Source organism: Brassica napus, chromosome C5, assembly GCF_020379485.1.
Source record: "Brassica napus cultivar Da-Ae chromosome C5, Da-Ae, whole genome shotgun sequence".
NCBI classification, from domain to species: domain Eukaryota; kingdom Viridiplantae; phylum Streptophyta; class Magnoliopsida; order Brassicales; family Brassicaceae; genus Brassica; species Brassica napus.
The window spans coordinates 28,973,884-28,986,426 of record NC_063448.1 but is presented as its reverse complement, the minus strand read 5'-3'; the positions used below and the strand labels follow the sequence as shown (position 1 = coordinate 28,986,426).

The window sequence follows — 12,543 nt, the reverse complement described above, 5'->3', positions numbered from 1 at the left end:
AAGGCAGTGGTTCATCTACAAACAAACAGCGTACCGCAAACCCACCATCAACTTTTGAAGATTACGTAGATGAGGGTAGAGATTACATAGGCTCATCTAGGATTTCGATGGAGAATATTGAAGAAGCAAGTAACAATTTAGGTGTCAAGTCAAGTGATCAAGTGGCCGACACTGAGAATCATTCAGATCCAAATCAAGAAGAGGACCCAAGTTTGGACAACAGCTCCCAAATGTTGGTTCTCCAGACTCCTCCAAAGCCGTTCAACATGCATACTCGGGAAGTTGACGACAGTGATGATTTCGTTGGGCAGGTCCCTCAATGTGTTTCGTCTAGACCGACACATGATACATCTGATGGAGAAGACGAGGATGACGACTTTGTCGAACCGGTACCTCAGTGTGTTTCGGGTGGTCAGACACATGAAACCCTGGTTGGAGAAGACGAGGATGACGACTTTATCGAACCGGTACCTCAGTCTCGAAGCCGTGAGGAAGACGCAAGAAGACGTCGTGAAAAGGATAAGGCTGATGACGAATCACTCATGAAATCCGTTAGAGCCGTTGAGCTATATGGATTTGAGGATGTAGAAGCTTCGTCTAACAACGAAGCAGTTAACGATTATACCGTCGATGATATTGACTTCACTCTAGCAGATGCTGATATGTACACTGGGAAGCTATTCAGTAGCAAGCAAGAATTCAAGATCAGTTTGCACATTTATGCCTTAAAGCAGGTGTTCAGGTTCAAGTTCCACAAACATGCGTTTAACTACGTCGCAGCGAAATGCATTGATAAAAACTGCAAATTTTATGTTATGGCTAAGCAATTGGGGGAATCTTCGACATATCAGGTGAGGAAGGCGCAACTGAAGCATGTCTGCACATCTGATGCTAAAGCGCAATATAAGAAACATGCGACGTCGAAAGTAATAGCTGCACTAATGAGATCGAAGTATGAAAGGCTCCAAGCTGGACCGCGCGCATCTGAATTACCCGAGATGCTCCGGAGTGAGTTCTTGTTTACGGCCACATATTGGAAATGTTGGAAAGCAAAAGAGTTAGCAACTGTGGCTGCACAAGGAACAGAAGAGAGCTCTTACAAGCTCCTGCCGAAATATTTTTATGTTGTAAAGTATGCAAATCCTGGGTCCATTACTAATATCAAAACTGAAAAAGATGATAAGGGTCAGACAAGGTTTAAGTACGCGTTCATGGCGCTGAAAGCTTGCATTGACGGGTGGAAGCATCTACGGAAGGTTATTGTGGTGGATGGTACTCATATGTTTGGGAAGTACAAAGGGTGTTTACTAACTGCAAGTGGGCAAGATGCCAATTTTCAGGTATTCCCTATAGCGTTTGCTGTTGTAGACAATGAAACAAACGAGTCTTGGAGTTGGTTTTTTGAGAAGCTGACAGAGATCGTAGAAGATGGCTCCGATTTATCTATTGTGTCTGATAGAGCAAATCAAATATGTGTTGCTAAAGATAAGTGGTATCCTCTTTCACACCATGGGTGCTGCCTCGTACACCTACAGAGAAACGTCGACGCAAAATTCAAGAAAAGGAATCAGAAGCAAATGGTTGGCAGGGCAGCCGAGGTATTCAAGGTATCCCACTTTAAGAGACTTTACGCGGAGATCAAACTTACAGATAAGCGCTGTTGGGATTATCTTGAGAAGATCGATCCTAGACATTGGACAAGGTCACACTTTGAGGGCGAGCGGTACAATCTAATGAGCTCGAATATAGCTGAGTCTCTCAACAAAGCACTAGTTCCTGCGCGCGATTCCCCGATAATGGCGCTATTTGAGTTCATCAGACGCATGATTAGTCGTTGGTTTGTGAGTAGACAGCGAAAGATATCGAAAATGAGTGGTGAGATCCCCCCGGCTGTTGACGAGTTGATGGAGAACAATCTAGAAGACGCAAGAGCGTACGCTGTGATGCCTCTGTCTGCTTTTGAATTTGAGGTAACTCTAAAAACAACCGGCTTCGGGAGTTCTGTTAATTTGGAAACCAGGTCTTGCACATGTCTTGAATTCCAGAAAGTTGGAATACCATGTCGACATGCCATTGCTGCGGCTATGTTTCGGGACTTGCAGCACTCAGAGTTCGTTGCAGACGCCTATCTAAAAAAGACATGGAATGAAACAACAAAGGGTGTTACACTCCCGGTTCCAGATCCGCAAGATCTTTTCATACCTTCGGAGGTTAGTGACCTTATCATGTTACCACCAAAGACGAAGAGACCACCAGGACGTCCACCGACCAAGCGTAAACGTTCTGCAGGAGAAATACCGGTACGACCTAATCTCATCTGACTGTAGTCATGGATATTTTCTGAATAAAGGCTGTTATGTTTTTTTCAGGAGGGGCCGAAGAAGAAGAAACTAAACACATGTAGTCGATGTCATATCTCAGGTCACAACAAAAAGTCTTGTAAAGAACCGCTACAATGATGGGTTATGGATGGAGGAGATTTTATGTATTGTTGACAAGGGAGTTATTGTTTAGGTGTTTCCTAATAACACATCTATAATGCTATTTTGCGAACTGATGAGATATGGATTACGCAGTGCTTCTTCTTGAATTTATTAGATATGTATGGTTTTATTGTCATTCCTAAATATGGTGTTCATGTTTATGATTTGATGTAACTTGTTTATAACTTGAGGTGTACGATATCTGTGTAGCCAATCTAGCCGTTAGAAAGACATTTAAATACAATGTAGCCGTTGTATTGTGGTCCAATAATAATATAGCCGTTACAATCTCAATCTATTTAAGTATGACTGCTTGTGTCGTCTATATTTCAGATTTTTAGCGATTCTCTCTTTACTCTATTTTTATACTAAAGATGGGACTTGATTATAGCTATAGCCAGCCTTCCGAATCAGAGGACTATGGTGGGAATGACTCCAGCCACACAGAAGACCGTGAGGTTGAAGATCTTATTCGTCGGGACCAAGCTGAGCTAAATTACAATTATGCTGCGACGGTTCAGTACCCTCCGCAACCCGAGGTCGAATTTGGATTCCCGCAGACATGCTACTGTGGTGGTCGGCCTAAGCTAGCAACATCTCGCACTGTAAATGATCCAGGTAGAAGATACTACACGTGTGATTATGTTAATGATGGAGACTGTCATGTTCATAAATGGTGGGATGAGGCGGTTATGGAGGAGATGAGAGCCAGGGATACGCACACACTTCAATTGTCTGAAAAGGTAGATTATCTTACCTTTTGGAATGACTATGACCCACAACTTAACAAGTTTAAGGATCTCCAGAATGAGACTGAGCAGAAGCTGGTTAGGCTAGAGAAGATAGTGTCTGAGTTAGCTGAAAACAGAACAAGGTTAACCAATGGCTTCGAATACTTTGTTGGTGGAATGGTTATTATATTAGTTTTACTTGGGTTGGTGATCATATTCAAGTAACTCTTTATTTTGTAATGTAATAAATCGGATGAGTAATGAACTCTTGATGTGGTTTTTTGTAATGTGTCATTTTTTTATGATTCTACTAAAATTCTATGAACCAATAAACACGTTTGAAAAAAAAATGGTGAATATATCCCTCTCAATATTATATTCTACTATTTAAGTAGAAATGCTTTTGAAGCAACTTACCGTTAGAAATGCTTTTGAAGTAAAATATAGCCGTTACAATCTTGCACTATTTAAGTAGAATTCAGAACACCCAACAATCTCTCTTCACAACACTCAACAATCTCTCTTCACCACACTCACCAGTACCACAAAATGACGGATCCTTACTATAAAGAGATGAAGCATCACAAAAGGGAGTATGACTGGGTGAGCAATTGTGTCTATGCCAATTACAAAATTCCAACGAAGTGTATCTGCGGTGGAGCTATCACCGTGGAAGCTGATGACAGAGGAAGAAACTATTACGTATGCAAAGATTTTAAGGTAATATTGGAGTTCACAATACTTAAATTTGCCTCCATTGTTAACGGAAATGGTATTGTTTTTAGCTAACAAATCTAATATATTTTCTTGTAGAACGATGGTTTGCACATCCGTCATGACTGCCTTACCGCCCTCGAGGAAGAGCTGGATTGCTTGAGAAGTCAGTATGCTGAGGAGGTGTCGCTCCGCCGTGAGCTGCAATTTGAACTTGCGCAAATGCGTGAGGAGATCAAAGAGCTTAAGCAATTAATTATGGTGGATCGCTGATCTTAGCATTTGTCGGATCTATTATGTAATTTTCGTACTCTTCTATCAAATTTGTACTCTTTATGTTAAGGTTAAGGGATTCTAAGGTTAATTTGTACTCTGTTATGTAATTTTATATTAAGGTTAATTTGTACTCTTCTATCAAATTTTAACTGTTTATCTCATAATGGGCCTATCCATATCCAATTAAGAAGCAAACCCATTTGAATTAATGTAGTTTCATAATGTGTACAAAAGTCATCATTATACACCCTCGGTTAGGGTGTACGAAGTCATCATTATACCCCTCGGTTACGTAAGCTTCATAACGTAGTTTGAAATTAGGGCAACCTTCTGACACGGAAAAGACATCTTCTTTATACATATTTGTACTAATGAATGTATGAACTTAAGGTATTCTCATCTCTCTCTTCGTTGGTGTACGAACACGCGTACACTTATGGTTTTAACACGCCAATAAATTTAAGTGAACTCTGTCTACGACAAGAAAGTTTCCTACTTCATTTCATATGGTCTAATCAGTCGGAGATTTAATTCTACCGAGGAGTCGCAACGATTTAATTCGCATGGTTTAAACCGAGGAGTAGTAATGGAACGCCGCGTCTGTTACCAAAAAATTAATTAATTATTTTCGTAATATATATACTACTCTGTTGTCATTTAATATCTTTTTCATCTTTCTAAACACATTCTCTGCAAACCTCTTTCTCTGCAAAACTCTTTCATTCCAAAAATGGTGTCTGATATCAGCCAGGGCAAAATGACCGTCGCAAAATACAAACGATTCTTTTACAGTTTGCCTATAGTCGGCGAACGCACCGAGCAGCAGTTGATCCTGTTGGCCAAGGCCGGTTTGAAGGAAGAGATCCGCGACGGTCTGGAAACTGAGGAGTTCGCCACACTCGAGGCCCTGTTCGAGGAGGCGGAGGAAGTCGAGGAGGGGTTAAAGGAAACACCTCCATCCAGCCCTCGCAAACGCCGCCGCACAAGCCCCGATCACCGCAGTAGCAAACGTGCTCGCAAGGCGGAGAGAAAAGGTGACCCGGAGGATGAGGGTTATGGATACCCCGGCGAAGGAGAGACGGGGTTAAAGGACGATGAAGAAGGTGACTACTGGGAGTGGATGCAGATGGACACGGACGTGGATGACGACGCTTCCGACTGGACCGACGACACATTGGGTTCTGGGCAGTTCAGGATGGACAACTACCCAGACAGCTCCGGCACCGACTCCAGCACCTCCGACTCCGACTAGGAACCTCCTCCTCTTTTAATATTATTAAATATTTTGAATTTTATTGTTTTTTGTAATTATGTTGATCTCTTTTTTTTTTTTGAACTCTTTATTATATTATATAATAAAATTTATGATTTCTGTTTATTATTGCTGTCTTTTTATGCATGTTTAATATTAGTAAAATTAGGAATTGCTAATTATACGAATACTGACGGTATACGAATACTAACGGTATTCGAATACTGACGGTATATGAATACTGACGGTATACGAATACTAACGGTATTCGAATACTGACGGTATACGAATACTGACGGTATTCGAATACTGGCGGTATAGGAATACTGACGGTATACGAATACTGACGGTATACGAATACTGACGGTATTCGAATACTGACGGTATTCGAATACTTAAGGTCTACGTATACTGACGGTATTCGAATACTTCAGGTCTACGAATAATTCCATTAATTACTCGTTTTTATTACGTAACATTCATAACTAGGGATGTCAAATGGACTGAAACCTATTAAGTCCAAATTAGATGGGCTAAAACCATTTGGACATGGACGTCCAATTTGGAATGGTTTATGGTTCTATTTGGAAGGGTCTGTTTTGGAATGGTCTTTTTTTGTGTTTGGACAATTTGGACTAGGTACAATTTGGACTTAAGATTAATGTCCAATAAACTGCTTTGTCCAAAGGACATACCCATTGGACATGGACAGCCCAATTGACATCTCTATTCATAATTCTATTAATATTTATCTTTACTCACTTTTCATTGATTAAACGGTATACGAATACTGAAGGTATACGAATACTGAAGGTATACGAGAGAAAACATATAACATTGACGAATACTTTAGGTCTACGAGAGAAAACAGATAACATTGACGAATACTTAAGGTATACGAATACTTAAGGTCTACGAATACTTAAGCTATACGATAGAAAACAGATAACATCGAGGATAACATAAATAAAGTCCTAGAGGATGTGAGAAATGTTGCAGCATATCCAAAATAGCCTGCAGTTTTTACAAGAACCTTCAAAATCGACTGTGTAATCATGGCCATAAAGGCAGCTTGGTGACTTGATTACCTCATCATCCGGAAATTTGAAAGATGCACCATATCTGTTCATGTATGGCGCTCAAAATGATATCAATCGCCACTCTAGATCAGCTCCCAGTCCAACTATCGCATCCGAGCGAAGGGTGATTAGCTTCGAACTGCTGAAACAGTTTACTGGCTTCCTTGTCATTGCCAATACACACGTTGAAAATGCCGACTGCTAAAGTTGATAAATCATGATTTGGGACATTTGGTTGCAATATTCTAATACATTTCTCAGGACCTACGATCAGTGCTGCATAGAGCCCTTCATAGTAGATAGCGTTTGTGTTGCCAGTTGTTACGCACTTGGTGAAAAACTCTCGAAACTGACCACCAGTGCAGATTTGACATGTTGCAAAGGTGACCATTGGCTGAACATTACACTTCCTTAAGACGGAGGGTTCGTGGACAAGTGCATAACCGCGTTTCCCAGCCCGCAAAATACCACCAAGGTAGTAGAATGAATCCGCTCCCACCATCTCTATTATTTTACACAAAATTTCTTCTGGAAGATTGGGGATGTTTAGAGATGCCATACTATTGAGTTCTATTGGAGATGTTTATCAGAAGCATTGAATATGTATATATAGAATAAAGAAATAAACAAAGGAGTTTTATGAGTTACTAGGAAAGTTATTGTCCTCTCCCACATTTTGTACCTAACACTCAGAGAAATAGTTATTCCAATCAATTTTTAAATTTTACACTAATACTTATTAAATGAAACAGTAAAAACACCAACTACTTCTGAAATTGTTTTCCTTTGAAACAAATAACTAACACACTATGGTGAGATCTTGCATGGATATTATACTCTAATAACCCTAAACCCTAAACATGCAACCCTAAACCCTAAACACTAAATCCTAAACCCTAAACCCTAAACCCTAAACCCTAAATATATAAGAAATACGATATAAAACCTTCAAAGATAAATTGATCTGTTTGAATTATAGTGTCTGGATGAATGAAAAGATACAATAACCGTTAACAATTCGGTTTAACAAACGAAATGAAGCAGGCAGTATACACGTCTTCAACCATCGTTTTGAACTTTTGCGTTTCCAATAAATTCTTCATAGGTATCCATCGCGTATTTCTGACAGAATATGTCCACCTTTTTGTCATCGATCTGCCCCATATCCTCATAGGAGTATCCCGCTGCATGCATTTCCAGAAATTTGACCGCGCATGGTCCACAGTCGCCAGACCTTTCGTTGAAGTAAATATTGTCTGGACGCACCCATGAAAATGCTTGGTCTTCTTCAGGATGACTACTATCGGAAGGAGGCGAAAACGCAGCTAAGACATGAGGCAATGCGCGTAGAAGATAAGCCATGTGCTTGTTCACCTCATTATCGGACTCATTAAGGGGAATGTTGCAGTCCAAAATCTCCACTTGTCTGCATGTCAAGTTGATCACAAGACCAACCCAATGATCTTTTCCCCACATCATTGGGGCGTACACCCTGTCCACATCAACCAACAACACCTTCTTGTCATTCCGACGCGGCGTTTTTCGGTGAAACTGAAACTGACAAGCCCTCCCCAGTTGAATCCCAATTTATCTGAGGCCTTCTCGAACTCTGCGAACTTTGATATGATGCCCGCAATACTGAAGTAGTCTACAAATCTGCACCTCCGACTCAGATAATTGCGTCCATGTCGCCTTACTAGCATACTAATTAGCACAGAAATGTGCTGAAAAATATGTACAAACCATTAGAAAAATATGTACAAACCACTTGAATAAAACGGATTAAGTTCTGATGAATGGAATACCTCGGTACTGACCCAATTTGTTGGCCGCGCCAACGACAGGAAGAACTTATTTGAGACATGGATCCCAATAACAATTTCGAATTCCCTGAAATTTGAGAACAAACCAAAAGTCAATATTAAACATTTGACAGTCCAAGAAATTTATACAGTATATCCAAACAACTTACTGTGCCGGTTTCTCGCGGAGAATTGACTGAAACTCTTGAAACTGCGCTTTCTCCAAGTCTGCTAAGGGCGTATATTTGGGTTTCTTGCAGCTTTGGAAAAGCTTCTTCAATCTCTTGTCTGGGGTGTACACTCCTCCAATCTTTGTTGAACGTCTCGGAATACGCTTCGTCTGGAGGTCATCTTTTTTGGTTGAGCTTATTGGAATACATTTCCCTTCTAGCTCTGCTTTTTTTAATGACCTAGTCAGATATCGACTCAGCTTCGAATTCCCAACGTCTGGTGTGCGACATTCAGTCATCGGATCATCCTCTGGCGGTGTCTTGTAATCTTCAGAATTTGTCGGTGACGCTTTACCACCTTGTTCCTCCGGCGGAAGGACGTAAGATTCAGGATGAGACCAAACGGTAAGCATCCTACAAGTGTTCTCCTGTGGATCTTTATAGACATTGTCACTCCGTGTCCCCTTTTCAACCTCTTCTGCTAACAAATTTAGCCCTGATATTGGAGACTCATCTCCCCCCTCGCCCTGACAACGTTCAGATATAGCTCATTCAAATACTTCGATTCAGATGTAGTTTAACATTAAAATACCTAATCAACATAATCTGTACACCTGGCAAAATTATCTGAACACTTGACTAACTAATATGAATACCTCTGATCTCTCACCTGAAAACTATCAAACAGATCAGTATACCTGACTACTTAAGCTGAACACCTCTTAAATTAACCTGAATACCAGACCAAACAAATGAGTATTCCTGTAAACCTCATAAATTAACATGAATACCTGAACTATTAACCAGAATACCAGACCAAACAAATCAGTATTCCTGTACACCTCAAAAATTAACCTGAATACCTTAACTAAATAACCTGAATACCTGACCAAACAAATCAGTATTCATGTACACCTCACTAACTAAAACGAACAACTGATAATCTACGCTGAATACCTGACCAAACCAAGCTGAACAGCAAAACATAATATATCTAGAGCCTATATTCATTGTTATAATCTATTTACCTCCAACGGTTCCGGGAGAGTCGGTTTTGCTGGCTTTGATACAATTTCTGGTCCAATAGGCGTTGAAACATCGACTTCTGGAATGTTTGCTGACTTCGAGAAAGAGGGGCCTTCGCCCGCCATTGAATCTACCTACACGTTGAATTTTCCTCAAAAAAGTTAGACCGGGATTCAGGCATTGTTTATCATTAATTACCTTTTCCCAGAAGCGAGCATTTGGCGTACGGCCATCACAATGATTATCATGCATTCTCATCGTCTCATCGTCGCTAAACCCATCGCCGTTGTTCTTCTTGTGTTTCTTACTATCAGACCAAAATATTTCAGCTTCATCATTACCATCACCACTGAACGGACGTCGCTTCTTTAGACCTTCCATGCCGGTAGGGTCAGCGTGACTGTTGTCTCTGTTTGTTTTACCGGCTGCTGTGTTTTGCGGAACCGTGAACGAGCCTCCCCTATCATGATGCAACCAGTCAAAAATCTCGTTCCGCAATTTACCCAACTGGGTTTTCAGTTCAACTCGTATCCACTCTTTCAGCTCTTGCTCCTTATCTGATAAGTTTCCTGGTTCAGCCTGTTTACATATCCCACGACGAGGTCGAATAGGACGCTGAGGCGCCTGAGTCGAACTTCCAGGTTCATCACATGCTTTCCCAAACCGCCTAGACGGCTTTTGACACTTCTTTTTGACACCAACACCTTCAGCCTTTTCGGCTGGCTTCAGAGGTGGAAGGGATGAATCACCTCCTCTAAAGTCTGTTGCTTTGAACTCGTGCCCTTCCCGCATTCGACGAACTAAGTTATCTATTTGGGGATCGATTACTTCTTTCTTCCACTTTGGATCCCCACCTTCATCTGGGATTGAATACGTAACAATAACCTCAAACAAAGAACACAAACATTCATAAGTACACAAAGTTTGAGCGTCTTAACTTCTGTTTTGCAAATAAGATAGACAACAGCATTGTACCTCAGTTTGGGTTTCCACCAGAAGTATGTCTTCAAAATTCAGAAGTGCATTTGTTGAGTCGCATCCTTCTGGTTCTTGCAAGAAAGAAGTGGTTTTATTAGGTTCGGGAATTTTCTCAAGCAATGAGGGGATAGCTTTAAAAGCAAAAAGTTGCAGCGCCAGAGGGAACCCATAACACGCTGTTGACTGCTGTTTCAAACGAAGGCGCATGACCGAAAGGGATTTATCCATTTTAGAAGGATCAGAAGGTTGAGGTGGTCTCAATCTAGACAGAGTGCTGACGAATGCCTCTCTCCCCCATGGATATTGAAGAAATGATCTGGTGTCTTCCAGCATCTCGACGTAAGCAGGCGTCACACGAAGAAGTTTGTGACCACAAACCAGGAGCCCATCTACAAGCGCAATGAGAGCTAGTGGCAACCGCTTCCACTCAGGAAGACTAGGCTGTTCAAGCATACGAAGAACATCTGGTACAGTCACGTCTTCATCTTCAGTTTCAAACAACTCTTTCCACATACGTCCAGGTGTGGCATCGATAGATTCTGACCCGTTTCCAACTTTTTCCCTTTCAGGCTCGCATTTCAGCCCCGTGATGTCTCCGAACTCACGCAGAGAAAAGCGTAGTGGCTTGTCTGCAAACAAGAACCAGAGCTCATATAGGCGCATCGTAACCAGCTGACGGCTGAGGAGAGAATGTACAAGTTTCGCAGAGTTTGAGCAGCGCGATACAGGTAAGTGGAACAGAGCTCCAAACTGACTTCCTAGCAGACAATTCATTTCAGGGGAGCCTCTTAGCAACTTCACTAACGATCCAATGATACTCGCCTTTGAATAGATGTTCAGTCGAGGTTTGCCAGGATAGCAATTACGTGCGAACAGTCTTTCCGGGAAAGTCGGCGTGGTGACAATAAATTCCGGCTCGGTGGATGCAGCTTCGTCTTGTTCAGTGGATGCAGCTTCTTCTTGGTCGGTGGATGCAGGTTCCTCTAGTTCGGACTCCGTGCTAGATACTGAAATACAATGACCAAATCCAGACATTTACCCAACGCTTTATTTTTAAAAACTTTTTCCAAAGAATTTCACAGCGAAGCTTAGCGAAAGGAGATACCTGCATAACGAGACGCAGTTTTGCCTAGTCGGGGAATTTTCTTGGGATTTGCTTCTCTATCACTGGCGCATTGACTACGAGTCACCCTCCTCGAGGGCGTTACGCTGGAGGGGGATACCATGCCGATCTGGGTACAGTCGAGAGTGGTTCTTATGTGGGATTCTTCTTATGTTTGGTTCTCAATTGCAGCTGTTTAGAGGTGGTTCTGGTATATTTTGATATAAGGGATGTTTTGGTTTTTCTAATTTCCTTCTTTTTTATTCTTTTATTAGGTCTTTTTTTTATTTTTAAATAAAAAATCAAGAGGTGGCACGGTCGTAATATCAAGAACCACGCGCGTCCTCTGTCGACATTTCACAAGTCTGGAAAAGACGATTCGTCCAATCTTCTAATTTAAACTCGAGGTCGCCCAACTCCCTAATATCAAACTTGAAATTTGCCCAATTTGCCAATTTTTTCTTGTTAGTATCCAGTACTCAGTAGCCTCTTCCGACAAAACTGATCTCCTTTTTTTCTCTTTTGTCTTTTTCTATTTGTCTCTCTTGTAAAAATGTTATGCTAGAAATTTTTAGTCCAAACAAGTAGGCATTAAATTATAATGGGATTGCCGATAATTACTTAAAACTTGACTTGATTTTGAATCCAAAAATATATTTAATTCAATCGAGCAAACTATATGTATATCCAAAATTAAATTTCTATTTGAAAAACAAAACTTTAATTTTTTACAAGAATAATATTTCACTTATAAAATATAATTACATATATAATTAAATATAATTCATTATTTTCGATAAAATACAAATAAATTAATATACATATATATTATAAATATAATATAATTATATTATTTTGAAAATAAATAAATTATATATCGTATACTAATTTTATATGATAAGTTTATAAATAAATTATTTACTGCACATC

General features: G+C 40.5%; 1 protein-coding gene across 2 annotated transcripts; it reads right to left on the bottom strand.

Annotated features, from left to right (window-relative positions):
- Nucleotides 1-3,320: 3,320 nt before the first annotated feature.
- Nucleotides 3,321-12,005, bottom strand: LOC125587748. 2 transcript variants are annotated; one of them, XR_007324088.1, is made up of 3 exons: nt 8,508-12,003; nt 8,341-8,425; nt 3,321-8,259 (listed from the first exon to the last, which is right to left on the bottom strand). XR_007324088.1 is itself a non-coding variant. In XM_048758813.1 (3 exons), exons 1-3 carry the CDS (start codon nt 8,918-8,920, stop codon nt 8,011-8,013), a joined length of 747 nt encoding a protein of 248 aa, XP_048614770.1. In that variant the 5' UTR covers nt 8,921-12,005; the 3' UTR covers nt 3,321-8,010. The 2 variants fall into 2 exon arrangements, 1 of the variants encoding a protein (XP_048614770.1); XM_048758813.1 differs by having other exon boundaries at nt 8,508-12,005.
- Nucleotides 12,006-12,543: the final 538 nt, after the last annotated feature.

Excerpts from the sequence above, each read along its gene's own strand:
- LOC125587748 (XM_048758813.1), bottom strand. The coding sequence starts at position 8,920 with ATGCTTACCGTTTGGTCTCATCCTGAATCTTACGTCCTTCCGCCGGAG. Across the intron at positions 8,426-8,507 it reads CTCCGCGAGAAACCGGCACA|GGAATTCGAAATTGTTATTG; the intron begins GTAAGTTGTTTG and ends CTCAAATTTCAG. Across the intron at positions 8,260-8,340 it reads CAAATTGGGTCAGTACCGAG|CACATTTCTGTGCTAATTAG; the intron begins GTATTCCATTCA and ends CATATTTTTCAG.